The sequence below is a fragment of the Panthera leo genome, chromosome B4 (assembly GCF_018350215.1).
Source record: "Panthera leo isolate Ple1 chromosome B4, P.leo_Ple1_pat1.1, whole genome shotgun sequence".
Classification (NCBI taxonomy): Eukaryota; Metazoa; Chordata; class Mammalia; order Carnivora; family Felidae; genus Panthera; species Panthera leo.
In genome coordinates this window covers 132,346,125-132,372,835 of record NC_056685.1, presented here as the reverse complement: position 1 = coordinate 132,372,835, position 26,711 = coordinate 132,346,125, and the positions used below count along the sequence as shown (strand labels likewise).

Genomic DNA, 26,711 nt, shown 5'->3' with positions numbered 1-26,711 from the left:
GCTGAGGGTCTCAAAACACAGCTGCTGGGCTGTGATCACATCCCATCACGCCTTGCAGCTCTGAATTCTGTGATCTCGATGCTCCCCAGAGCAAAGCACACAGAGCAGCCGCTTTGATAAGGCCCTCCCCTCTTCTCGGGGCTTCTCAGCCACCACCCCCTGCTCCAGCCCTGTTCTTCCTTCCGAGGGCAGCGGGAAGGTGACCTTTACCAAGCACTCGCTCCACACTTGGCTGACTGTTCGGCTCCCATCATCTAGCTTCTTCTTCTCAGCCACTCAGGGCGAGAGGGGGCTGTTATTACCCCCACGTTAAAGGTGAAAAACTGAGGCACAGAGGCAGGAAGCGGTACCCAGTCTTAGAGCCCCCGTTTCCTCGACACGCCCCACCCCGGTCCTCTGCAGCGCAGTGGGACTGTGAAAGGCACACAGTAAAGTTAACGCTGTGAGTGTGTGTATATGTGTGCACTGAGTAAAATGTATTTCTTACTGACTGATCAACGAAAAAGGTCCGAGAGATTCTACCCAGACAGACAAACAGCTCCTTGGTGCTCACCTTGAACCTTCCCTGCACTCAGGCCTTGGCTCAGGTGGTCACCTCCACCAGGAATGTCTTTTCCCCCACGTCCTGTGTGCAGGCCTTGCCTGGTCAGCCCCTCTAACAGGCGTGAGTCTGGTCTCTCCCCTCTAGGTCTGTACCTCACTGCCGGGATCCATCGGTCCCCAGGCAACCTGGGGTTCCACAAAGAGCACAGGCTTTGGGGGCACCCGGCCCTGGGTTAAAAGCCTGACTCTCCACTAACCAGCACGTGATCCATCAAATAGCTTGCTTCCTTTCTCTTGAACCTCAGTTGCTCTGTCTATAATAGGGGCGCGATAACGCCCATCGTGCCAGCAAGTCGGGCAGATTTCAGTGAAACAGGCGGCCAACACCTAGCACAGAGCCCTCCCTGCCAGAAGAAGCTGTGCCCCCCGCCCCTCACCCCACCCCCACTCCAGTCTCCCGGGCCCCAGCCCGTGCGCTGGTGCCAGGCCTGAGCGGCCTCACCTGGAAGATGACGATCCAGGCGTAGCCGATGTTGTCAAAATTGATGGCACCCTTGTGGGGGTTGGCGCTGCCCGTGCGGCACACGTTATAGTAGCGGTTCCAATTGACGCAGAGCCCGCTGGCATTGAGGTCCTGGCGCCCCGCCCCGAAGTCGTAGACATCATCCTTGGACAGGCAGCACTCACGGCCCTGCTCCTTGAGTGGGGGGATCTCGTGGCAGCCCATGATGCCATTGTCCCCCGAAAGGGAGCAGATGAAGGGCATCTCGTCGTCCTCCTCTGGCTGGTAGTAGGGGGGCAGGGCCACATCCCCTTGTCTGTGCACAGGTGATGGCGGGGGGGGGGAAAGAAGAGAAGGGGAGGGGTCACCACCAGGAGGAGCAGGAAGGGGAAGGCCACGTAGTGTGACAGAACTGTCCCAACAGGTCCTGTCACTGCCTCTAGACCTTTGCCTATGTTGTTCCCCCACCTGGGACGCCCTTCCCCATGGTCAAAAAATCTCCCACTGACCCACTGCAGTCAGTTCTAGGGTCCCTTCCCTAAGGGGGCCTCCTCAGGATGGAGCAGGGCTAGTCCCTGACCCGCTGTGGCCAGACTGTGCCCTGCACACACCCGCATTGCTCCTAGGGCATATGTACCCAACTTTTCTTGGAGCCTGAAGCTCTTTTAGGACAAGGACGGGGTCTCAGGCGCCCCAGTCCCCACACACTGTTTGGTCAGCACAGAGTACACGTTTAATCAACAAATGTTGAATTCTACTGATCCAACAGATGAGGATCTGATCCTCTGCCTGCCCCACCCCTTCCCATCTATGTAACCTTGGGCTGTTAACTTCCTCTCTCCAGACCTCAGTTTCCTCATCTGTAAGACAGAGATGACAATCTCTGCCCTACCCATCCTGTGAGGTTAAACAATGAGTCACTGCAACCCAATCAAAATCCCAACTTGTTTGTGTCTGTGGAACCTGGACAGATGGTTCTAGGATTTAGAAGAATAGGCAAGACAGTTTTTTAAAAGGAGAAAGAGGAGTGGAGTCCAGTCTTACAAGAGAGCGAAATACAACTACAATTATTACTAGAGTGTATAGTATTGCAAGAGGAACAGAAAGATTCGTGGAACACCACAGAGCACAGGGACAAACCCATACATAAAACAGAACTTAGTCTATTACAGAAACACCTTTTCAGATCCATGGGAAGAAGAAGAATTAAACAATAAATGCTTCTGAGACAACTGTTATCTGGAAAAAGAATAGATCCCTACCTCACACCATATACAAAAATAAACTTCTTGAAGACTTGGTATCAAAAGAAAAAAAAAAGAATGTAAATAATCTCATTATTAATTATTTATATTGATTGCACATTGAAAATAGTAATCTTTTGGATATATTAGGTTAAGCAAAATATATTACAAAATTTAAAATAATAAACTTCTAAAAAAAAAAATAAAATAAAAAAAAATAAAATAATAAACTTCTGGTGGATTAAAAATTATAAATGCAACAAACATAATCACAAAAATATTACAAGAGAACGGGAAATATTTCTGTTAACTCAAGATATATAAGGCCTGGGATACCTGGGTGCCTCAGTCAGTTAAGTGTCTGACTCTTGGTTTCGGGCTCAGGTCACGATGTCACATTTCATGAGTTTGAGTCCCGCATCGGGCTCTGCATTGCCCGTACAGAGTCTGCATGGGATTCATTCTCTTTCCCTCTCTCTCTGCCTCCTCTCTTTCTCTTCCTCTCTCTCTCAAACGAAATAAATAAACTTAAAAGAAATAATTGAGAAAAAAAAAGATATACATGTAAGGCTTTCCTGGATAAAATATACAAATCCAAATTCTACAAAGGCAAAGTTCAAGATTGACTATATACAAATGTAAAACTTCTATGAGACAAAAGAGAGCATACTAAGTAAAAAGACAAGCTAAATAAATAAATAAATAAATAAATAAATAAATAAATAAATAAAAAGTAGAGGTAGGCAAACTTTCTCTGTAAAGGGCCAGATAGGGCCATATGGTCTCTGTGCCAATTACTCAGCTGCACTCTTGAAATGCGAAACAGTCATAGGAAATAGGTAAACAAGTGGGTATGGCCGTGTTCCAATAAAACTTTATTTACAAAAACAGGCTAGAGATTGCCACTGCCCTGGGATAAGTATTGGCAATATATAAAACAAATAGAAGACATCTAGACTATGTTAAAACCACCTGTCACTCAAAACCACCTGTGCCCCCACTAGGGGGTAAAAGGACAAAAGAAAAAAGAAAAGAAAAGAAAAGAAAAGAGAACAGAAAAGAGAAGAAAAGAGAAAAATTTCACAGAAGAAATAAAAATGGCCAAGATACTTGGCAGGGAGTGGGGGGAAGCCAACGTACCAATATACAGGAAGAGACGCTCACTTGACTAATAACAGGAAAATGCAAACAAAACTCACACCGAGATCATTTTACACCCATCCAAATGGCAAATATTTCAGGCCAATGGTACTGAGTGCGAAAAGAGTGAGTACAAACACACATGCGCATACACTGTTGGTGGGAGTGTAAATTGATATAAACTTTTTGGAGGGCAATTTAGCGGCATCCGCCAACAATGAACACGTACACATCCAAGCCAAATACAAATGGCCACCTGGCAGTAATAAAGACACCCCTGCAATTCAGTGGAAAAAGGGTGGACTTCTCAACCAATGCTGCTGGGACAACTGAATATCTGTACAAAAAGGGAATCTGTACATACCACAGTAAGAGACAGAATACAGACCTAAATGTGAAAGATAAAACAGGAGAGCTTCTAAAAGAAAACACTGGAGGATATTTTCATCACCTTGGGTTAAGAAAAGATTAAACTGGACACAAAAAGCAATACTGAAAAAACGACTGGTAATCTGGACTTCATTACAACTAAGGGCTTCATCGTCCAATAGCACCATTAAGAGAGTGAAAATGGAACAGGCTGGGATTAGATCTCTGCAACATATCTATCCACCAAAGGACTCAAATCGAGAATACAAAGAACCACTGCAAATTTATAATAAAAAGAAAGACCACCCAATCTAAAAACAGCAAAAGACTGTAACAGACACTTCATAAGAGGATACACGTGAAAAGTGCCAACCGTCACTAGTCATCAGGGCAAAACAAATTAAAACCACAAAAAGGTACCACTGCACTCTCCCTGGAAGAGTGACAGTGAAAAGGACTGACGTACCAAATGTCGCTGAGGATGCCGGGCCACCGGAGCTCTCAGACTTTGCTAGCAGACATTGAACACAACCATCTTGGAAAGCCATTTGACGAAATCTACTAAAGCTAAACGTACATGCACCCTTAACAATTCCACTCCTGGGTATTTACCCAAAAGAAAGGATGGCTATATCCACCAAAGATATGTACGAGAATATGCATGAGTCATAAGAGCCAAAAAAGAAAAAAAAAAAAAAACCAGGAACAACCCAAGTCAACAGTAGAATGAAAAAAAAAAAAAATAAGTAGTTGTATATTTGCTCAATATATACCCACAGCAACGAAAAAGAAATAAAACCCACAAGGACGTGGGTGAATCTCAAAGACACATTACACTGAGCCAAAGAAGCAGACACAAAAGGTAGCATCCTGTATGACTGCATTTAAAGAAACCTCAAGAACAGGCAAAACAAATCTACGGCGATAGAGGTCAGAATAGTGGCCGCTTTGGGGTGAGGGGGACAGGAACCGGCAAGGGGCGGGAGGGAGCCTCCCTAGGCCCCCTAAGTTTCTCTGGGTAGCTTTACACTGGTGTGGACCCACGTAAGACATCATTCAGCTCTACACTTTAGTTGTGTCCAGCGCTAAATGCAATTTGTATCTTTAAGAAAGAAGCATAAAAATATACACACACTTTGGGGTGCCTGGGAGGCTCTCAGTTAAGCGTCCGACTCTTGGTTTAGGCTTGGGTCGTGATCTCATGGTTCATGGGATCAAGCCTCAAGCTGGGCTCTGGGCTGGCAACACGGAGCCTGCTTGGGATTCTCTCACCCTTCCTCTCTCTCTCTCTCTGTCCTTCCCCCACTCATGCGGGCACTTGCATACACACAACCTCTCTCTCAAAATAAATAAATAAACTTTAAAATATATGTGTGTGTGTGTGTGTGTGTGTGTGTGTATACACATACACTTTGACCAGCGATGATGAGTCTAGCCATTGATCCCACGTGTACATAAGGATCACACGTGTACAGGATGCGTCCTGCAGCCCCGTACGGAAGAACAAAAACTTGGAAACCATGCAACGTCCATCAACAGGGGCTGGCGAGATGAACTGCCTTTTATCCGTGGAATAAGAAACCCTGGTGTAAAACGCCCTCAAGACACATTGTCAAAGCAATTCGCATATTTAAAGTCTGTCTGCGACGCGAACGGCCGTGTGTGCAGGTAACACTTCAGACGGAACCCGGGAGAAGGGACCAGACGCCTCGCAGAGGACATCAGTCCTGGGTTCAGATTCCGGGCCCCGCCACTTCCTAGCTGGGCAGTACTGTCCTGACTCTGTGCCCCAGAACCCTCAAACAGACCGTGTGGGGTCTCCCCAAGGGCTCATGAGACTGAAGGGATGCTCTGAGCACCCTCACCGGAGGCAGGCGCTGCAGGCAGGGGAACCTGGGTTCTCACACCGGCTCTGATGTTGCCAACCTTGCCCTGGAGCAAGATACCCCTCTCTTGGCCTCTGCCTCCCAGTCTCCACAAGGGGTCAGATTTAAGCATTACCTCAGTCACACCTGTTGCGCTGGAGCACGTCATCAGTGTCAACCAGGTAAATACACCAGTCTAGAGACACCCAACAACCAAGTAAGTGAACTCACCGGTGTAATTTCGGGAGGAAATCAAACAGGCTAATGCCACAGAGTGTCTGGGAGTAAGGGGGTGGTGAGGGAAGGCCTCCAGCAGGTGGTGACCTTGGGGCTGAGGCGGGACAATGAGGAGGAGGCCACGGAATGACCTAGGGAAAGACCCGTGTGGGACAGAGGGGTCTGGAACTGTCCTGAACCCCCAAAGCTGAGAGCTCATACCCACACACCTCCATCTTTGAGGACCAGCCCGGGAGAAGTGGGTGCCCCCCGCTTCCTGCTGCTGTGGGGCCCACCTCTTGCAAGTGACTGACACAAGAGCAGGCCCCCACGAGCCCACGGGATCCTTCCCACAAGGGTGCCCCTTCTCTGGTCCCCGCGGCAATGGGGGCAATGGGAGGGTGAACCGGTCCCCTCCCCCGTCCTCACCCCGGCTCTCGGGGTTAGCTTCCTCTCCACAATTGACAGGACATGTGAGAGAAAGCGGAGCCCACCCCGGAGGGCGTCCCAAGCCTCCCGCAGTCGTCCTCCGTCCACGAGAGCCCCTCGGTGGAGGCACCTGTGACCAGTTCCCCAAGGGCAGGAACTCTGCCTTCTGTTGTGTCCTGAGCACTAAGCACGGGCTTGGCAAGAGCTGACACTTGAGTGCTGCTCTCGAGCGAGAGGCTGGTTCGGTCCCCCCGGGGCCTGGCACAGGGCAGGAGCCCGCCGAGGCGCAGCAACGTGTCAGCATCCTCCCGTCCAGACGCATCCATGCGGGTACGCACGCCCAAACACGCCACTCCTCCCTCACCGCGGAAATTCCACAGATGTCAACTCTCCCAGGCAACTCAACCCGACTCCTCCAAGAGCCAGAGCTGGACTTCTGTTGAGACGGCTTTTGACGATCACCTCTCTGGGGTGGGGAGCCCACCCACCCGCTTATCGAGGCAAACGGGCCGACTGTGAGTTGACCTTTCCTGGATGACTGGGAGTCACCAAGAGGGATGTCTGTGCTGGAATTGGGCCAGGTTCGGTGTCTGCCTTTGAGGGTTTCTGCCTTCTTATTCCCTGTTGGCATCACGTCTGCCTGGGTCTCAGCTGTCCTCTTCCCTCCTGTTCGAGCCCCCAGTTGGCCGCTTCCACTCTGCTGGCCCCATTCCCAATTACCGAGTAAGTTAAAACTGCGTATGAAGTAAGAGTCACTAGGAGCTAAATTCGCACCTGAGGGCCTATTTGAGCCCGGGACTCTGTGACACCCATTTTGAGAGCTCAGTGGCCTTTTGTGCTCCTTTTAGTGTCCAGCCACTCACGGGAGACCCACCACCAGCGCACCTGAGCACATTCCTTGGCTTCTCTCCACTCCTGGGAGTAAGGGTTGGGACCGGGTGCTCCACGGGGGGACCCTCCCCGTCCCAAAACATCCAGCACCCCTGCCGCCCCAGGCAAAGCTGGCTGGCTGGCAGCCACCTGGGTGGTGGGGGCGGCACTCACATGGTGAAGTTCTCCTCCAGGAAGCAGCGGTTACGCAGCAGACCCGCCCAGAGCTGCACGCCGATGATGCCGAAGATGAAGAAGACGAAGAAGCAGAGCAGGAGGACGTTCCCCAGCATGGGCAGCGTGTCCAGGAGCAGGTTCACCAGGATCCGCATACCTGTGAGTGGGGGAGGGCAGAGAGACTGTCAGCCTTGCGAGCAGAAGTCCCAGGAGGACAGAGAGAGAGCAGGCTTAGAGAAACAGAGACAAGGGCACGGAGAGGAGAGGTGGGGACACGCGGGCAGGGGCTCCTTGGGGCTCCCAGCCTGCTCAGGGGCCATTAAGCAGACCTTCTCCTTGATGCCTGCCCCTCTGCCCAGAGGCCACAGAAATGGCTCTGGGCCCCACCACTCTTTCACCAGATTCCGGATGAAAAAGCAGGTGTTTACGGGGCACTGTTTATGTGCCAAACTCTCTTCTGGGTAATGCACAAATCTGATGTCCTTCAGAGACCTTGAGCCAGTCCCTTCCCCTCTTAGAAGAGAAGGTCCTCAGCAAAGGGGCCCAAGAAGACAGCAGCCACCCTGCAAAGGTTCCCCAGCTCAAGAGCCGCACCCAACTCTCCTGACGCTCCCACCCCACAGAGCAGATGGGGGAATGCACTCCACTTCCAGCCCCATCCCACTCTTACCACCCTTCACATCTACTTCCCTATCCTTCCCTTCGGCCCCTCCTGCCCTGGGCTGACCCATCCACATGCCCTCTCCCTTTCACAGGCTCAGTCCCAACCCCTGGCACCCCCCACCCCTCCGTCTGCCCCCTTGACTCCACGAATGGAGCTCTGGACACCCCAGTCAATGCAGAATCCACAGGAGCACAAACCCCAGGCAGATGGGTCACCTCCCTGGTTTGGCCCAGCCACCTTTCCCAGCCCTAAGAAAACATCCCCACTCCCCCACTCTAGTCCCCATGGTTTGCCTGGGCTGCCGTGGAGATCACATGACATGGGCCTGACCAATCAGCACATCCTGTTCCTCTAGCCCCAGTGACTGGTCCAGAATAGGCATGTGACCCCAGCCAGGACCAATGAGGGTCAACCCTGAGACTTCAGCTGAAACTACAGGGGGAAATGCTCTCTTTGTGCAGAGGTTGCAAGCTGGGCAGACTTAAGGCCGGAGCTGCTGGGCCCATCTTGCCTCAGCAGGGCAGCACCCGCCTACAATTGAAGCCAGCCCAGGAAAAACAGAGCCCAGGACACAACAGGGACAATTCTTGACAACAGCCTGGAAGGACTGCAGGAGGTGAACCTTATGAAATTGCTGTAAAATGTGCAGGTACGATACCATGAATTTTTCTTGGGAGAAGATCCACACGAGTGTCTGTGGTCCCAAAGAAGGTCAGGAGTGATGGATCACTCTTGAGTACATACCTTCCAAGCTCCTGTGAGATCTGACTCTACCTACCTCTCTAGCTTCAGATCTCTCTCTCTCTCTCTCTCTCTCACACACACACAGACACACACACACACACACACACACACACACACACCCTCTCACCAATTTGCATCCTATGGTTAGCAGTACCAAATTATTTGAAGTTCCCTAAACATATTATGGGATTTCACACCTCCATGCTTTTCCTCATGCTTTCTGGAACACTCTTCCATCTCTCTTATGCCTGGTGAATCCCTATTCAACCACCACAGCCCAGCTGAAGCTCTATTTTCCCTCTGTAAAGACTTCCCCTATTCCATCCCAGGTAGAGTCCATCCCTCTCTCTTCTGCTCTGGGCAATCTCAGCACCTCTGACCTAGGGTGACTTGCACAGTTGTGCAAGTTGCATACCGCACAATCTTGGAGGCCCCATTCACTACGTAGCCTTCTAACACTAGTGTATTATTATTTGTTTACCCCTTCCTCTTCCATTGGGCTGTAAGCTCCTGGGAGAAGGACCTGTGTCCAGTCAGCATTCTCAGAACCCAGCAGTTCCTAGCCCAGAACAAAGCCTCAGCCAACATTTGTTGAATACGTGATGAGTCATGAGGAAAGAATGGAAGATTGGAGAAGGGAGGATGAAAAGATGGTGACAAGGAGAACAGTGGCCCTATTCAGATTTTTATTTATTCCAGGGGTGATGCTAAGGTGGTTGTTAACGAGGGTAGTTATTTCGGATTTGCATCACGAGCTCTGTGTGGAGTGATTTCCAATCAATAATTAATGCCTGCCCCGTCCTCCCTCCCCACAAAACTAGGTCAGCCTCCTCCCGGAGAAGGCAGTGGGTCTCCCTGGCAGGCTGCTGCCTCCAGTTGAGAGCAGGCCAGGGTGGCTGAGGGCTAAATACCCCACCCCCACCCTCACCCTCAATAGGGATAGCCCAGGGAGTGTTGGGAAGGGAAACAAGGAAATAGACCAAGCACCCTTGCGATCCATCCAAATCCGGGCACCTTCCTGGAGGGACTGACTTGAGCTGGGCCCTGCAGGATGACAGGAGCTTGTGGCAAACGCACAAAGGTATGACCGTTCAGAGAGCGCATCGAGGCCATGCTTGGGAGTGGCCGCAAAGCGGGATCTAAGGAGCAAGGGGCCCTGTGCTAGGGGACTGGTCAGGGAAGGCCATGAGCAGATTCTAAGCAGGCCGAGCCCTTGGACAGGGCAGTCCTAGAGGATGGGACAGCGGCAGGACGCAAGCAGCCATGTGAGAAGGGGCTGGGTCAGAAAGGCCTTGAGGGAGCAGGTGGCTCTGAGCCACCCCAGCCTGACTGCTCCATGGCTGCCCCCCCATCCCCCAGCCTTTGTTGCTCGATTAATTACATTTCCCTTGTTCTCCAGGATATTGAAATTCTGAAAGGCTCCTCGAAACCTGCCTGGCTGGCTTCCCTGAATGGCAGCCCGTCCGTCCCCCTTCCCCTCCTCCCTCTGCCAAGCCAGGCCCCAGCTCACTCCACAGCCCTCCCTTGGGCCCAGGGAGTCCCAGGGCCACTGAGCCAAGGCATAATTAGCTAATTAGGGACTCAGAACGAATCCATCTTTCCGTGCCAGGGAAAAGGGGCCACAGGATTAGGGAGTCAGGGAGGACCCCGCGAGACCCCAGCTAATCCTCCTTTTATGCCTGCAGCCAAGTAATTAGCTAAGGCACGTCGTAGGATGGTTCCTCTCTGCCCTCAGTTCCCCCGGCACTGGGCTCAGAAGGTGGAGGCAGAGAGGAGAGGCAGAGAAAGAAATGGAGACAGAGGACAGAGATGGAGAGAAAGGCCAAGAAAGGCAAAGACAGAGATGTCTGCCTCAGACCATCCTTCCTACTCAAGTCGAAGCACACCTATCCCCAGCCCAGCCCTCCTCCTCCAGGCAGTCTCTGATTTCCACCCCACACCAGTGAAGCCTTCCTGCCTCCAGTTCCCCCAGGTGTTCACTCACCATCGCTCAGGATGAACTTATCTGGTTTTGCTTTCTTAGTGGGATGTCTCGGGCCTTCGGCCTGGGGTAGAGGCCAGGACCAGACTCCCTGGCAACCCCACGAGTGTGGCTGAAGGCCCTGCTTCCCCAGGCGAGAGGGGAAAGAGGACCCCAGAGGCCCCAGGACATCCAGTGCTTTGGTGAGTGCCCAGAGCACCAGCCCAGGACGGGACGCCTGGGTGCCACTCCTGGTGGGGCAGCCCTGAGGCCGGCCTTGCCCCCGCGGGGCCCCAGTGGCCTCATCTACGGAAGACAGTGGTTCCCATCCGGCCAGCCTCTCGAGGCTGGGACAGGACCTCAGAGGAGGAGCCCCCAGAGCCAGAAGCTGCCAGCAGTCCTTCCACCCCCATTGGGAAGGTACAAATTCTTAGCCCATCCCCAAGCCCCTAAGCACAGGCCCCAGCCTGTCTCCCCAGCCGCACCTCCCTCTGCCCACCACCCCACATCTAACCCTGTGGCTCCAGCCGGCCTGGCAGACGCCCCCAGCATCCCTACTCTTCGCCCTCACACACACACTGCCCCCACCGACAGCACCCTCCCCCATCACCACCTCCAGGATTCCTATCACTATTACCCTGGGGGGGGGGGGGTGCAATGCTAGGTCCACTCCCCAGGACAGCAACACCCCATGCCGGTGTGACCTAGCCAGGCTGACCCCCTTCCAGCCCCCCGGAAAGCCCTCACACACACTCACAAGGCCATCTCCCCTCCTTTCTTAGACCTCAGCTGAGTGGTCCTCTTTTCTGGCCCCTGGGCTGGGCTGGTAGCCCTGCAGTGAGCTGCCCACTGCCCTGCCCTCCCTCCATCCCAGCACTTATTACGCTGTCGGCCTTCATCAGTTCATGGCTCTGCCCAAACTGACCGCATCCTAAGCAGGAGGCCCAGAAGGGGTGTTCCGCATCCTCCGATCTAGCCCGGGGCCTGGCAGAGTGGCCCCCGAGGATGGCCACGAAGGAGTGACGGATGGGTGGATGGATCCATTCGACCAATATTTAGTGAGGACCTACTACGTGCCAGGCGCTGTTCTAGGCTCTAGGGGTGCATCGGTTAAAACAAACAAATGAATAAACGGACCAAGTCCCCTGCCCCCAGGAGGTGGACATTCTAGATACGGGTAGGGAGAGACAAAACCACACACATACTAAATAAATAAGTACATCTCCTCATTTGTTGGATGGTGTTACGAAAACAGCAAGTGGAGGAGCAGAAAGGGACGGGGGGGGGGGGGGGGGGGGGGTGGGTGCCAGGCTGGACCAGGAGTAGGACAGGTATAACCTGGGGGCCCGAAAGGCCTCGCTCGCAAGACGATACAGGGCACAGACTCACAGGAGGTAAGGGAGTCAGCTGCGTGCCCCCCTGGGAAGAGCTGTCTAGGCAGGTGGAACAGCCAGGGCAAAGACCCAGAGGTGGGGATGAATCAAGGAACACCCAGGAGGCCAGCATGGCGGGAGGGAAGCGAATGAGAGGTGGCGGAAATGGGACTGCCCCGCAGGTGTGAGAACTCAGGCCCCTGTTCCACTGAGCGTCATGCGCAGAAGACAGACGTAGCTGAGGAGGGTTTGAAAGATCACCCCAGCTGTGGGGGCAGGTGGACTATGGCGGGCCGGGGTGGGAGAAGGCGACCCATAGGCAGACAGCCTGCGGGATGCTGTACAGTCGCCCACATGTGACCCCCGGCCTGTGCACACACAGCTCAGGAAGGGGGGCCAGGCCCGTGGGCTCGGTGGCCATATGGCCGCTGCCTCCTGAGGACAGCCCTGCCCTCCCCTGGAACAGAAATGGGGAGCGCTGGGTGGGGGCGGGGGGAGGGGCAAGAGAGCTGTGGCCCTGCTCGCGCCCTCCCTGCCAGGCTTCCTGCGTGACTCTCGGGGGCGCTGAGCCTCCCGTCCATCTGTTCCCATCCCGCCCGGCCTCGCCAGGCCATCGCTCACCTGCCCCTCTGATAATCCACATCTGGCTGGGTCCAGATGACGATGACAGCGGAGGTAGGGGACGTGGCTAAACTCTGGAGCTATTTTGAAGGTCGAGCGATTGATGGGATGTTGGCAGGGGTTGGAGGAAGAGAGGAGGCAGGGCATCTCCAAGGTCTGCAGCCTGAGGACAGAGCCACAGAGCAGCCGTCGCGGGGGACAGGACTCCTTTTGGACACGTGGAGTTTGGAGCGCCCGGTACACGTCCATGTGAAGCCATTTCATTGGCTCGTGGGGCCTGGGGTTCAGGGGAGAGGAATGTAGCCTAGAAGTATCATGTGGGTGCATCAGGGTAGAGAGAGTCTCTGGATGGCATTTAAAGTTGGGAGCTGGACGGGGCGCCTGGGTGGCTCAGTCAGTTAAGCGTCCGACTTTGGCTCGGGTCACGATCTCGCGGTCCGTGAGTTCGAGCCCCGCGTCGGGCTCTGTACTGACAGCTCAGAGCCTGGAGCCTGTTTCAGATTCTGTGTCTCCCTCTCAGTCTGACCCTCCCCCGTTCATGCTCTGTCTCTCTCTGTCTCAAAAATAAATAAACGTCAAATAAATAAATAAATACATAAATAAATAAAGTTGGGAGCTAGAGGGAGACGGACGGTGGGCAAACTGATGGGAGCTGCTCAACCTTTTCACCGGACACCCCTAGACCAGACCCTCTGCTCAGGAGAAGCTGGACAGCAGCCAGCCAAGAGGGGGCGGCAGCGGGGGACCTGGAAGGAGGTGGGGGGCGGGCTTCCTGAGACGCATCTCCCCTGGAGGTCCCCCCTGGAGGTCCGGGGTGCTGTCTGCAGACAAGAGCTGTCAGCCCAGATTAGCGCAGCCACTCTGCCAGACCAGCTCAAGTAGAAAGAACCAGATCTGCGCCAGCCTCCACCAGGGGTGCAGCCCGCAGCCAGGAGAAAGGGTGCCAGGCTGAGGGCAAAGGGGGCCGAGGCTGCGGCTGGCCCAGGGGCGCCCCCCTCTCGGAGGCCTGGCTAGGTCAGGGGAGGGTGCTGAGCGAACGGGAGAGGCCGTCTGCTGTTCTTGCCATTGCCAAGGCCAACTAATCAGGGGCACAGTGGGTGCCAGGGAGGCCCAGCTGGGCAGCATACGGCCGTGCTGCTGAGGACACAGCTGCTGGCCCCAGTCCAATGGAGGAGGGGCCTGGGGGCTGATGAGGGGCCTCGGTGCCCCCTCCTGAGTTGGGAACAGATGCCAGCCAAGGAGTGTGCGCCCCTAACCCTCCATCCCCGTGCTCACGCCCCAGGGTGGTCCTAGCCCCTGTCCCACAGAAGGTCCCGGAACCCACTGTGGCCCAAAGAACTCCCACTCATTCTTCAAATGTCCTGTTCCCCCCTCCTCCATAAAACCTCCTCAAAGTAACTATTAGTGATCCTTCCCCTCAGTCCCTGCTGCCTCCATTAGAGCACGTGTCCCACTGGCCCATGGGTCCTGGCTAGGGTATCTGCCTGCAGAGAATGGGCTGTGTCTACTCTCCATGGCCCCTTAGTGAATGCTACTTTGGATGAATGAATGAATGAATGAATGAATGAATGAATACATAGTAGTCCACTCCCTTGACCTGGTATCCTGTGCAGGAATTGCTCCCTCCTGATTTGTAGAGTAGAACTTGAACTTGATTGCAGGGGAGGGACAGAACAGCTCTCACCCTGCCCCCACCCCCCTAGCATTTCCCCATTCACACACCTGGCGTCTCTTCCTGTTCCCAAGTCAGGGTCTCACTAGGTGTTCTCACGTGGAGAGAACGTTCTCACGTGGAGGTGCTACGTGCATCCTCATTGTGCAGACAGGGGACCGGAGCAAAACAGGAACCTTTCCCCAGGTCCCGAAGCTAATTAATGCAGGACCAAGCTTTGAAGACTGGCAGGAATGTTCTGTATGAACCGCCCTGCACCCCTGCCTCCTGCCTAGACTTGTCCCCGTCAGGTCGCACGGAGCCCAGTGCCACAGGAGCTCTGTGCTCTTGACAGCGGAAGGTGTTCAGAAAGGGCCCCGAGGGCATCACTTCTGCTTTGACCCTGGATGTGGGCAGGGACTTTCCTGATGCCCTGTAGATGGTGTGGCTGTCTGGGACGCTACAAGTCACAGGGAGGAGAAGGCTGTAAAAAGGAGCAAAAAGCTCTGGGGTCGTGAGAACACAGGTTCAAGTCCGACCTCAGACCCCCCCTGCCCCCACCGCTATGTGGCCTTGGGCACTTTACTCAATCACTCTCTGTCTCGGTTTCCACATCTGTAAGTGGGCATCGTAATGGCACCAACATCCTAGAGCTGGTACGAAACAAGATGATCCAGCCAGGCAAAGCACCGTGGCGAACTTGCCCATTTCAGCCATTTATCATTATTAGTAAATCCCTAGAAGATGTGGAAAGCTCCCCTCCTGCCTTCCCCTGACATGCGGCCCCCTGCCCACCCAACATTTCCACCTTCTGCACGTGCAGGTCGGTCTGCCAAAAATGCCCTCTCTAACCCTCTGTGTGCTTGGTGATTGTCTCCCCAAATCAGCCTCCGCAAAGATGCCCTGATGCCCCCGCCCTGTCCTCAGTGTTCTAGTACCTTCTCACAAGAGTAACACCTACTGACCACTTACTGCACCCAAAGTTCTATGCTAAGCTCTTTACACACATGATGGCATTTCATTCTTACAAAACCGTATAGAAATTGGTATTATTAACCCCATCTTACTGTTGGAAAATGGAGGCCTGGAGAGGAGCATGGGGGCCCAAGGCCCCACAATGGGCAAGTGGAAGGCCTGGGACTAGAACCCGGGCCTGTGCGTGTGGAGCAGAGCTTCAGCTCCTGGTCCCCCAGCTGGGACCTGCCGGTGGCCTCCCCCCATAGCTCTGCCGGCCTTGCCTCCCTGTCTGTGGGCCCTGCCCTGGGAGCACATTTCCTGCCTCTCTGCATCACCGCCACCCCAGGCCCAGCCCAGAGGCCCCTGCACAGGGGTGGGTTATTGCTGAACCCGGGACTGTGAGCTGGGTGAGCTCTGAGGGTGGGCAGTGGCCCAGGCCAGGCTCAGTGTCCCCAGCAGCTTCCCACAAGCCTCCTGGCCTCCCTCGCACCCCTCTCCACAGCCGGGGCCAAGGCGCAGGCTGGTCGACTCTAGATGTGGGCCAGCAACTCAGACTCAGTGGGCTCGGGGCCTAGCAGTGACTAGGCTGGTTTCTTACTGGAGAAAAAAGGCACTATTCATATTTAAATGGCATGGTGTGGCCAATGGGCTTTGGGAGGCACCACAACATGCTTAAGGGGTGTGCAGGCCTAAGGGGTGTGCAGGCCGAGTGAGGAGTGAGGCCCGGAGTGAGGCCTAGAGTTGCCTGATTGCCCGGATGGCGCACTTTTAGAGATGATCCAGCCCCATCTTGCCAAGGCCCAGAAAAGGATAGTGATTTATGAAGGCCACAGCAAGGAACCAGAACCCAGCCTCCTGACTCGCAATCTGGTGCTTTCCTCTCTCCCTCCCTCCCTCCCCAACCTTCTCCTCCATGCCCTGCTTCCCTTTAGCCATCAAAGGCAGACCTGTGGGGCCAGGTGGAGGGACCTATTTCACAAGGTTTGTAAAGAGCACCATGACTCCCAGGTGCCCCATCTGTCCTGGGCAAAGTCAAGAACTACACATTAATTCAGTCCCTCCTCTTGCTTTGTGTAAGAGTAGAGAAACTGAGGTCCAGAGACACGAGGGGACTTCCCAGGTCACACAGCAGGCTCCCGGCAGGGCCAACAACCAGCACTTGCATTCCCTGACAACCCAACTAAGTCCTCCTGGCGGATCATGCGGAGGCTTTTGCAGCCGTTGCTGTCCTTTTTAAATTGCAAGTAGCCACCCGGCTCTCCACGGTTTTGCAATTAATAGCCCATAATTTCACTAGCGCCAACTCCCTAGGCTGCCACCTAGTGGCCAAGCTGAAAGCCACAGGCCATGGTTGAAAAGAGGGCGCCCCCGGGGAACGAAGAAACTCTAAAGACAAACAGGAGGACTTGGAATGTTTCAGGGCAACATCTAGAGAAAAAGGAGGCAAGCAACCGAATCTCTCTAAAAGGCACTTGTAAGAACCTGTGCCACCCTCCCCATGCCACCCGTTCGCTGGCGACTCGGGGCAGAGGGCAAAGCTGTCCCTCCTGTAAAGGAAGCCCAACCGCGCTCTAACAGCCTGAGGCTCCTGTTAATTAAATTCCTCATCAGTGTCAATTCATCCTAAGGTCTCTTTCCCAGGGGAGCGCAGGGTGGTTTCTAAGTGGGGGGAGGGGACGGACGCAGCGGGTATGGTTTGGATCCCGGAGGGTCTGTGCCCCCAACACTCCCCCACGCCGGGGTCTGAGCCATTCTTTGCCAGCTGCGAGGCGCAGTCAGCTCTGAGCAGGAAACACGTTCCCCATCGACGGGGCCCGGGCCTCCCAGTCTCGCCTGTTAGCAGGCAGGAGGCCCCACGGGAAGAGGCCGAACTCCTCTCTGGGTGCTCCAGGCCACGCAGCCTCCAAAACTGGAGTCTCCGGGAGCAAGGGGCCCATCGCCGTCCTTCTCCAGAGAACCAGGCAGGCTGGTGCTGGGGACCCGGAAGTGACCTCCACAGCCAGGAGCCGCCTAATGATTTCCTCACCCGGGGCAGTGAGAGAGGGAGGAAGGGGGCCCAGGGAGAGACACAGGCGCCACCCACCTCACGTGCGCACACACACGTGCACACACGTGGTCGCCTGTGGTCACAGAGACCCTCATACCCACGTGCACGCACACCCGGATGTACAGAAACTCCCCCTTGGAGACCCGCATCCTGTCCCCTCCTCTCGTAAACCTTCTCTTCTCAAATGTCCCGTCACATCGCTGTTCCGGGGCCGTCAGATCTCACCCTCGCCCAGTGTGTCCACTTCATACATATCTACCGAGCGACTCGAACATACCAGGTGTCGCTGCGGGCGCCCTGTGAATGAAGTCCGCCTTGCGGCCAGCTTCCTCGGAGAAGGGGGTGGGACATGAGGGAGAGGAACACACACTGCAGAAGGTGTGCCCGTTAGAAACTCGGGCTCCAAGTTCCCTGCCGCGTGACCTTGGACTGGTCACGGCCCTCTCTGGACCTCATTTTCCTCATCTGCTAAATGGGCTAAAAATGGTTTTGAACTAGGAGCCTCGCAGGATTGGTGGGGGTGGAAGGGGTTGAGAGAAGCTGGCGCCTAGGATGACCTCGCTGGATGTCCCTCCCCTGCCCCCAAGAGTCTCCCAGGGCAGTGGGAAGCGACCAACGTGGTACCACTGAACCGCTCCTCCCACCCACCCCCCCCCCCCCCCCCGTCGCCGATAGCTTTGGTTCTCATCACTCACCCCTACCCCCACCCCTGCCTCCCAACCCCTCCCTCAGGACCTTTGTGGTAGCCCTCAGGGCCCCCTGGGATTTCCCAGCAGGTCAACATATGTGTGGGGAGATGACCCTGTATGTGCGACCTTGAGACGCCAAGAGCCCCCAGGCCCCCTTCGGACTTTGCCCAACCGGAGCCGGCCTGCCCATCTCAGAACGAAGCCATAGTCTGGCCACCCTCTTGGCCACCTTGCTCCACAAATACCCTGGAGCATGGCCTCCCCTGCGCTACCAGGCCTGCCGACAATCAGGCCAGCCCCAGCCTGTCTGGGGAGAGGTTGGCTGGATAGGGCAGGTGACAAAGCCCCAAGGCCCCAGGGTTGAGAATTGGGGGAGTAAGGACCACTCTGACCGTGGAGGAGGAAGAGGTGCCAGGGGCCCTCCCCTCTTCTGCAGATGGCGAAACTGAGGCTCAGACAAGGAAGAGAAGCAAGCGTTCGGATAGAACCAAGGAAAGAGTTGGGCTCAGGACAGACAGAACTCCATGCAGAACCCTGTCCTGCCACTGAATTGCGGTGACACCATGCAAGCCGCTCTGAGCCTTACACGGCGAGTTGAGAGGCTCTGAGTTAGGCATCCGTATGTCAAATACCACACAGGAGGTAGGCAGGTCTCATAAAAGTCCCTGTCCTTCCCTGACGGCTGAAACCCCATGCAGGCCAAGTACGCCCCTCCCCCTCTCCTTCCCCATCCCCCATCCTATTCCTAACTCAGGGTAGCGGAAAGAACACAGTTCAGGGAGTCAGGAGGCCTCTTGAGCAAGTTACCTCGTGTCTCCAAGTCTTGGTCTCTTTATCTCTGTTTTCCTGTGAATGGCCCGCCTCCCTCACAGAGAGATTATAAGGCTCAAGAGAAATCATGGAGAAGAAAAGCTCTGAAAACTATGAATCTGGGCAGATGTCGGGGCTTGTTGTTATAACATAACCTTCCGGCACTAGGCAAGGCGGACAGATGGACGGAGGGCTGGGTCCTCGCGTGGGTCGGCAGACACGCGGTGGGGGTGATGGAGCTTGAGTTCTAAATCAGCACGAGCTGGAATCCCCTCCCCACTGAAATGCTGCCCGATACTCTCAAACTAAGCAGCTTCTTTTCACACATGTGTCCACCTTGATAGCCACCCCCCCCCCCCCACGAGGAACCTTGTCCCTAAAAAGCCAGACTCCCCAGAATGCTGCAATCTGAGTTCTTTTGGGCCTCAGAGGTGTCAGGACCACTCTCCAGCATCTTCAGGCCCAAATACTGGCCCATGAGCCTGGTGGGAGGAGGACCCACATCTGTCCAGTCGCTGAAGGACCCCTGTACCCAGCACAGCACCGGAAGGCGCGGGTGAGTCTTTTCTTAGTGCAGGAGTGGCTGGCGGGGAGCGGGGAGGGGGGACCAACTCACTGGGCACACGGTTGATGGCTTTGAGGGGCCTCAGGACACGCACGGTGCGGATGGCCGACAGGTTGATGTTCTGGAGGTCCAGAGAGTACTCGACCATCCTGCAGAGAAAGGGGGGAGAGTGAGGGATGGAGCAGGAGGGACACTCAGGGCCATGGACTATTCCACGGCCATCTAGCCACCCACGCACACCCACCCGTGCCCACAGCTGCCTGGCAGGGAGACATAAGGAAAGGGCTCAGAATCCTGGCTACGCCCCAGTCAGCTGTGTGGCCTGGACTGTCTCCTCCTAAGTGGAACCGGCTGTCTCTGCCTCCGACTGTCCTGGGGGTGCCGTGGATGCAGTGGAGGGCGGAGTGAATGCAAGAGCAGAGAACTTGGGTCCCCACTGAGGGCCCAGCCCTGTGCCAGGTGCCTCTTGCCCCTGCTTTCCCAGCAGCCTCCAATCTGAAACAAGGAAGGTCAGCAGAGGAGAACCAAGGAGCTGGGAGACCCCCGGCTGACCCCAGGTGGTGACCGGAAACCCTCACTGTGGGCAGAGGCCTAGAGCTTATATCTTGCTTTATATCTCCCCTGGCCCCCAGGCCCCCGGCAAGCCTGGGTCAGATGCCCAGATTTACAGATGAGGAGGGGAGCTGGAGAGAGGTGACGTCACAGGTCCCACGTCACCCAGCATCCGGGCAGAGGCTCAAGCCAGGCTCAGGCCACACCTGCCCCCCTCCCTCTCTGTTCTCCTGGCCTCTGAGCCCAACTGCGGGCTCACGCCAGGCCAGGTGTCACAGGCCACATCTCCTGGGATGTGACAGGCACGCTGTACTTCGCTTGCAGGGAAAGTTCACGCTCTCCTGGGCATGCTCCCCGCAAGGCACCCAGGCTCCAGCTTCAAGGCTCACTGCGTGCCCCACTCCAGACCTTGGCACCCATCGTCCCTTCTGCCTGGAACGCTACCTCTCACCTCTCTGTCCACCGAAACCTTACTCACGCTTCAGGGTTCCGGGCAGATGCCCCTGGAGTCCTGGAAGTTTTTCCACACCCGAGTCCACGATGAACCAAGCCAGTCTAGGCACTACAGACACAAGTGACTCCCAAGACCTGGCCCCAACCCTCAGGAGTACCCACTCGCGCCAGGGAGAGACTCAAAGGCAGCAAGGATGACACCAGGGCCCTGGCCACTGCCTGAGTTCTCTCCTTCAGGACCTCATCAGACGGCCCCGCCCTCCCTCTCTACACTCGACCAGCCCTGAAGCTCCTAAGAGACAGTCGGCCTCCTCCAGGAAGTCTTCCCAGATCTCCACAGAAGGCAGATCTCCGAGGTCCCCTCTGTGGTCTCCTGGCTTCCACCGGATCCTACCCGCTCAGTTGCTACCTGCCCCCACTTTTCTCCACTGAAAGACAGGCTCCTGGGGCCTACGGCCTCGGCCTGACCCCGGGTGTCCGGCTCACCAGACCCTTCCTCCCCGTCCCCCCTCCCCTCCCATCATCCACCCCGGGGCTCCAGCACTGCGGCCGGCTCCACCTGTCACTGCCGTCAGCAGGAAATGAAGGCTTTTCCTACACACCGTGCAAACCTGTCCAATTGTTGTGGAGCCGCCGCCCCCTCCCGCTGCTTGAAGAATAATTGAGTGAAAGCTTCTTTGCCTGAAATGCCTCCATCCATCCCCCAGCTTTCTGGGGCACAGGCTCTGGCTCCCGTGCTGGCTCTCTCTCACGCAGAGCCACACACACCTGCACACAACTGTCGGCACACACACACACACACACACACACTCACTCCTCGGACACCCTGATCCACACACACTCCCGCCAGAGCCCAGTTTTGGAGAGAGGGGCGTGACAAAAAAGTGACAGAGAACTAGAACTGGAGATGACCTGGGGTCCCCAAGGAAGGGAGGAGGAGGGGGAGGAGGGGAGGAGGGGGAGGGGAAGAGGCAGAAGTGGGAGGAGGAGGGGGAGGAGGGGGGAGGAGGAGGAGGGGGAGGAGAGAGGGGTGCCAGGAGCGACAGCCTGGCAGAGAGGGAGCCGCAGGTTGAGGGTGGCCCAGGGGCAGCGGATGAGGAGAGAGGGTGATGTGAGAAGGAGGCCGAGGGAGCAGAGCCGCAAGAGGATTCCGTGCGTGGGTGAGCCAACTGTCATTTTCATATTTTGTAGAAAGAGCTCTCCAGGCAGCCAGGGAGACGCGTGTGACGGAGGCACCGTGGGGGCGGCACACACAGCACACAAACACGCGCTCACACTGGCACGGGCGCACACGCACCCTCACACCCCAGGCCTAGGAGAGCCCCCCCCCCCCCCCCCCCCCCCGCCGCCCAGCTCCAGCCAGCCCCCGCCCCCGCCCCGTGCCCCACCACCACCAGCCCTCTTCCTTCCGCCCTGGCTCCCTCCATCCTGCCAAGGGGGGCAGCACCAGGCCCTGGGGAGAGCGAGACCCCCCAGAGCTCAGTTCATGCTTTGCTGGGGTGTGCTGGGGTGGGGGATCCCAGCCTCTGCCAGATTGAGCCCCCTCGGGATCCTTTGTTTTGGGAGCCCCAGGGCACACCTGCTGAGCTCTGGCAGGTGACAGCCCAGGATTTGTCCCCATCCCCATGAAGTCTCGCAATAAAAATAAATACATGCCTCATAGAGGGGTGGCTAGACAAAGAAAACACATGGTTTTTGAGGGCCTATCGCTTGCCAGGCAGTTCTCGTTCCTCACCTGTGTTAACCCGTTCGAGCCCCCCGTTACTTGGATCCCACCGCACCCTGCCTCACCCTCCCCTGGACCAGGATTCCACACCTTGCCCCGCTGCCCTGGTTCCGTGTCCCCCCAGGCAGAACCTATGCTCCACAGACTGGAACTACTGGCTCTTAATTAAGTGAGGCAGGCCCACCGTGGCCTGCCCCCCACCCCCCACCCCCGACAGGGGACAGGGGACAGGTGACAGGCCAGGGCGAGGATGGGAAATATCTACAGATACAGATGAATAAACCCCATGGTGAGAAATCAGATTCGCCTCCCCTTTACGTTTCTCTAAAACAAGGAGGGGACTGGCCCCTGGGTTGCGAGCGAGGCACAGGATGTAACTGAGTGTTTCCAAGGCCCACGATTACCCAGAGTCAGAAGCTTTAGGGTCTGAGCACCTCTCCGATGCCAACCCACTCATGGGAAGCTGATGAGACTCACGCCCATCTCTGAGGTGGACTGAAGCAGCCACTGCCTGGCAGGCTCAGCCCCTTCCCTTCGCCCCTGACCCGACCTGACCCTCCAGGCCTTCAGCGTGGGAACACACCACACCTTCTGCAGCCTACTGCAAAAACTCCCCGGAGACCTCAACTTGCAGCCCTCAGGGTCTCCACTGAAAAGCTCCCATGAGAAATTTCTTAGAGAATTTAGTGTTAGGATCGTAGCTCTGAGCTTCCTGGCAGTCAAGTCGAAAGGGGAAAGGTGACGAGTTACTGAGTCCTTGGCAGCAGGAGAGATCTTGGTACGGTGAATCCTTCCGGGAAATCCAGTTGCCTAAACATTTCTCTGAGATTCTAACTCTCTCTTCTATGTATCTACTTGGGGGGTGTAATATTGCACCTGCATCCCCCGTCTGGGAAACAAGACAGGGTATAAATGCATTCAGTGATAAAGAACACATAGTAGGTGCACAGTGAAGAATCTAATAGTTCTCATTCTTCTTTGAGAGAAAGAGGATAGAAAGGGGGACACCGGACGAGGATGGGGAGAGACGCGCAGAGTTGCAAGGGTAGAACTGTGGGTTTAATTCTATGCCCTGGGTACTGTGCTGTCCTGACAGTAACACTGTGCCCCAACTCGGGACAGTCTGCTCACAGCTCCCTGACCCCTGCCCTAGTCCCATCACCATCCCTTTCTCCTGACAGCTTGAGCAGCCTCCTGACTGTTCTGTCTCCTGCTTCTTCCTCCCACACTCCTTCTTCAGTCAGCCAAAACTTCCTAAAACTCAAATCTAGCCGCGTCCCTCCCCAACTTAAACCCTCCATGGCTCCCCACTGCCATCAGAACAAAGTCTAAGCCCCTGACCATGGCCTACAAGGCCCTCCGGTCTGGCCTTCCCCTCCCCCAACCCCTGCTCCTCCTCTGCACATCTGCGGCCTATCAAGCTCCCCAAATACACGCCATTCTTGCCCCCCTTTCCTTTGCTCGGTGCCCCTTCCCCTTGCTCTCAGCCTCCCTTCAAGACCGTCTCCTCCATGGAGCCTCTGCTCAGCCCTTCCCTGCACCAAAGGCTGAATTCACCCCGTCTGCTCTGGCTTACTCCACAGTCTGTTCACATCTCCTGTCTAACATGGGTTCCCCGGAAGCAGATCCTGAGCCAAGAACGCAGGAGGTGATCCCGGGGAGTGTGTCGAGGGAGTGGAAACTGAGAAAAGCCAATGAGGGGCTGTTGGTGAGCCGGCTACTGCTGTGGAGAATGGGGGCACAATCGGGACCCCCTGAGAGACTGTGGAGCAGGCCTCAGAACGGGACCAGAGACAGCAGGGAGGCGGGGGAAGGGCACTGCAGCATTCCCACAGACAGGTTGAATGCCGGCCACGCACCCCCCCTCAGACGCACCCCCGCACCAGCCCCACACAGCACCCAGTAGGCACTCAGGGATCTACTTAGCATGAGCACCACCTGTGACAGAAGAAGCTACCGCCTCCCACCCTGGATGACAGCTGTGGGAGACACCCCCCTCCAAAAAAGAAGGTGAAGAGGGGTCGCTCTATGGGTGAATAACCATTGGGCTGACTTCCTCCGGGCCCCCAAGTAAGACATCACTTACGAGAGTGAGAAATTAATTTCTAATTACACAGTTACTTTATCACGCAGCTTCGGTGCTAAAAATCTAAAAAAAAAAAAAAAATCAACAAAAACCCCCACTACCTCCTGCCAGCTCCCAAGCGCCTAATTAGGTAAGTAATTTAGCTTTAAAGCGAACACTTTTGTCCTGACATCACCCCAGGAGGGGAGTAGCTGAACCCAGTTCCGGGGCTGTCCTTGAGGAGAGGGGCTCAGGGGTGGCCATGCCAGAGCGGGCTGGGAGAGCCGACATCCGCTCTGCAGGGCACATCCCTACTTATTCCTGCTGAGGCCCCCTCCCTCTCCCACTCCCAGATCCCCTGCCTCCCAAGAGAGGCCCAGAGCCCCGGGCCTGGTCAACCACTGCACAGGATCTCCCCCTCCCCTCCGCCCCGCCCCCAGCCACTGTGATCAGTTCGGGATGGGCATGTGACCCCAGGTGGGCGATGGGCGGCGGGCCAGCCCTTGAGCTGGGACTATAGGGAAGAGGGCTCTCCTTGGCTAAGCCGCCGCCTGGAAACCCTAAGGCGCTAACGGCCGTCTTGCCTCCGTTGTGGCCTCAGAATTCTACCAACACAAAAGGCGGCTGAGTCCAGAGCTGGAGAGAGGCAGGATCCTGACCATACGGTTCGAGCACTCTCTCTATCTGAATCCCAGATCTGCCCTCTGCTTTTTCCGGTTCTGTCAGCCAATACACTCCCTTTGGGGCTTGGGCCCCGTTTGCCCTGGGTTTCTGTCACTGGTAACTCAGCGTCCTGGCTGATTGACAAGGTTTTCCTCAGCATTCACATGTGTCGAGCACTTTGCATACCTTCTCGTGGGGGGGATTACGGCCCATTATGGCCCATCAGCTGAGGCTCCCAAAGAACCCAGCTCACACAGTCAGAGGGCAGGGGATCCGGAAGCCCTGCCCAGCCTGCCCAGCCTACCTTCCGGCTCACCAGGCATCAGGCCAGCCGCCTTCTGGCTCACGACACCCTCCTCAGCTGGTCAGGCGGCCGGTGAGCACAACACACATGGCAGGACATGGAATAGGGCCAGCATCCCTGTGGGCAGGCTTACCCAGTGGTTAAAGCGCGGAGCCTGGATCCCGTCCCCAGCTCTGCCGCTAGCATACCGTGCGACCCTGGGCAAGTCACTGAACCGACCTCCCAGGGCCGTGAGGAGCAGGAAATGGGTTCCTACGCGGATTCGGTGCTGAGAACAGGGCCTGGCCCACGTAGGAGTCAAAGAAGAGTCAGTCGCCATCATATCACAGCCTCCTGTGCTGCCTCAGCTCGCGCTTGCCCACGAATCGCATGTGCCTACTCAAACCGCACCCCCTGAATCCCACCGCCTGCCTGAGAAAGCCCGGGCAGCACGGGCCTCCGGAAGCTCCGGCAGGACCCCAGCGCCGTCCGCCACGTGGCCCGCATTCCAGGAACACCCGAACGTCGCGTGTTCCTGGAGTGCAACATTGCTCTTGCCAGGCGTTTGCCAGTCTTCCTACCCGGTGCGCCTTCCCGTGCCTTCCAGATCCCACCCCTGGGCAGAATTGGGCTCGCCCGCCTTGTGTCCCACCGTGCCTCGGTCAGGGCACCTCTGGCTCTGAGGTGTGCTCTGACGTGTCCCTGTTCCTGGGGGCAGGGGCTGGATCGGAGTCCCAGCTGCGTTCCCAGTGTCCAGCCCGGGGCCCGGCTTAGAGGCGGGCTCTCTATACCAGCTTGTCAAACGAATAACTTGAGGGACAAGATCAGAAAAAAAAAAAAAAAAAAAAAGGCTCGGAGCTGACAAGAAGCAACATAAAATGACTGAGACGTAACGTCTTTCCAGGAAATAACCCCTCCCAGAAGATGGTTTCTGTGTGCCGCTGATAAAAATAGGGTGTTTCCTCAATCTTCGCAAGGGACCCACGGGGGCTTTCTTAAAATGTAATTTAGGATGTAGCTAATGGGAAGGAAACTGAGATGCTGGAAATGGCAGCTCATCTGTCAGGAGGCAGCTCTGTGATGATTCAGGCTTGCACTAGTGGGTAACTCGACGGCCAGCCTACGCCACAACCCCACCACCTAGCACACAGTAGGTGTTCGGCGGAGGCAGGGAGGGAGGAGATACCGGAAAGAGGGAATTGAGGAGCGATAACATTAGCCCCTGACCTTGACCAGCACTTTCTGATTTATGGGTCACCGTCACCCATAAATCCTCACACACATCCTATGGAACCAGAAGGGCAGGGGTTATTAAGCCCATTTGACTGTTAAAGAAACCGATGCTCTGACACCAACTCCGGCCGAGTTCAGAACAAAGGCAAGATCTGGGGCCACAAAGTCAGAGGAAAGGCTGCAGAGACACCCCAGGAGGGTGGGATTCAGGGCAACTCTGGGGACTGCAGCAGCAGGAGACCCCAGGTCTTCGGTTGACAAGGCTCCACTCAGGTGGCAACACTCCAGTGACTTTATCTC

At 55.9% G+C, this 26,711-nt stretch overlaps 1 protein-coding gene across 8 annotated transcripts in view; it reads right to left on the bottom strand.

Annotated features, from left to right (window-relative positions):
• The window catches only part of CACNA1I (calcium voltage-gated channel subunit alpha1 I), a 135,738-nt gene that overhangs the window by 46,032 nt on the left and 62,995 nt on the right, over positions 1 to 26,711 (bottom strand). For 3 of the 8 annotated variants that reach the window (XM_042947857.1, XM_042947863.1, XM_042947864.1), the window contains exons 1-4: positions 21,044 to 21,343; positions 19,488 to 19,585; positions 7,353 to 7,512; positions 1,046 to 1,361 (exon numbers count right to left, since the gene is read on the bottom strand). In XM_042947857.1, coding sequence (XP_042803791.1) covers positions 1,046 to 1,361; positions 7,353 to 7,512; positions 19,488 to 19,585; positions 21,044 to 21,141 — 672 coding nt within the window. In that variant the 5' untranslated portion in view covers positions 21,142 to 21,343. Of the gene's footprint in view, positions 1 to 1,045; positions 1,362 to 7,352; positions 7,513 to 12,717; positions 12,881 to 19,487; positions 19,586 to 20,466; positions 20,714 to 21,043; positions 21,344 to 26,711 lie in introns of those variants that run through there. The other 5 variants (XM_042947860.1, XM_042947858.1, XM_042947861.1 and 2 more) reach the window with 5 other exon arrangements.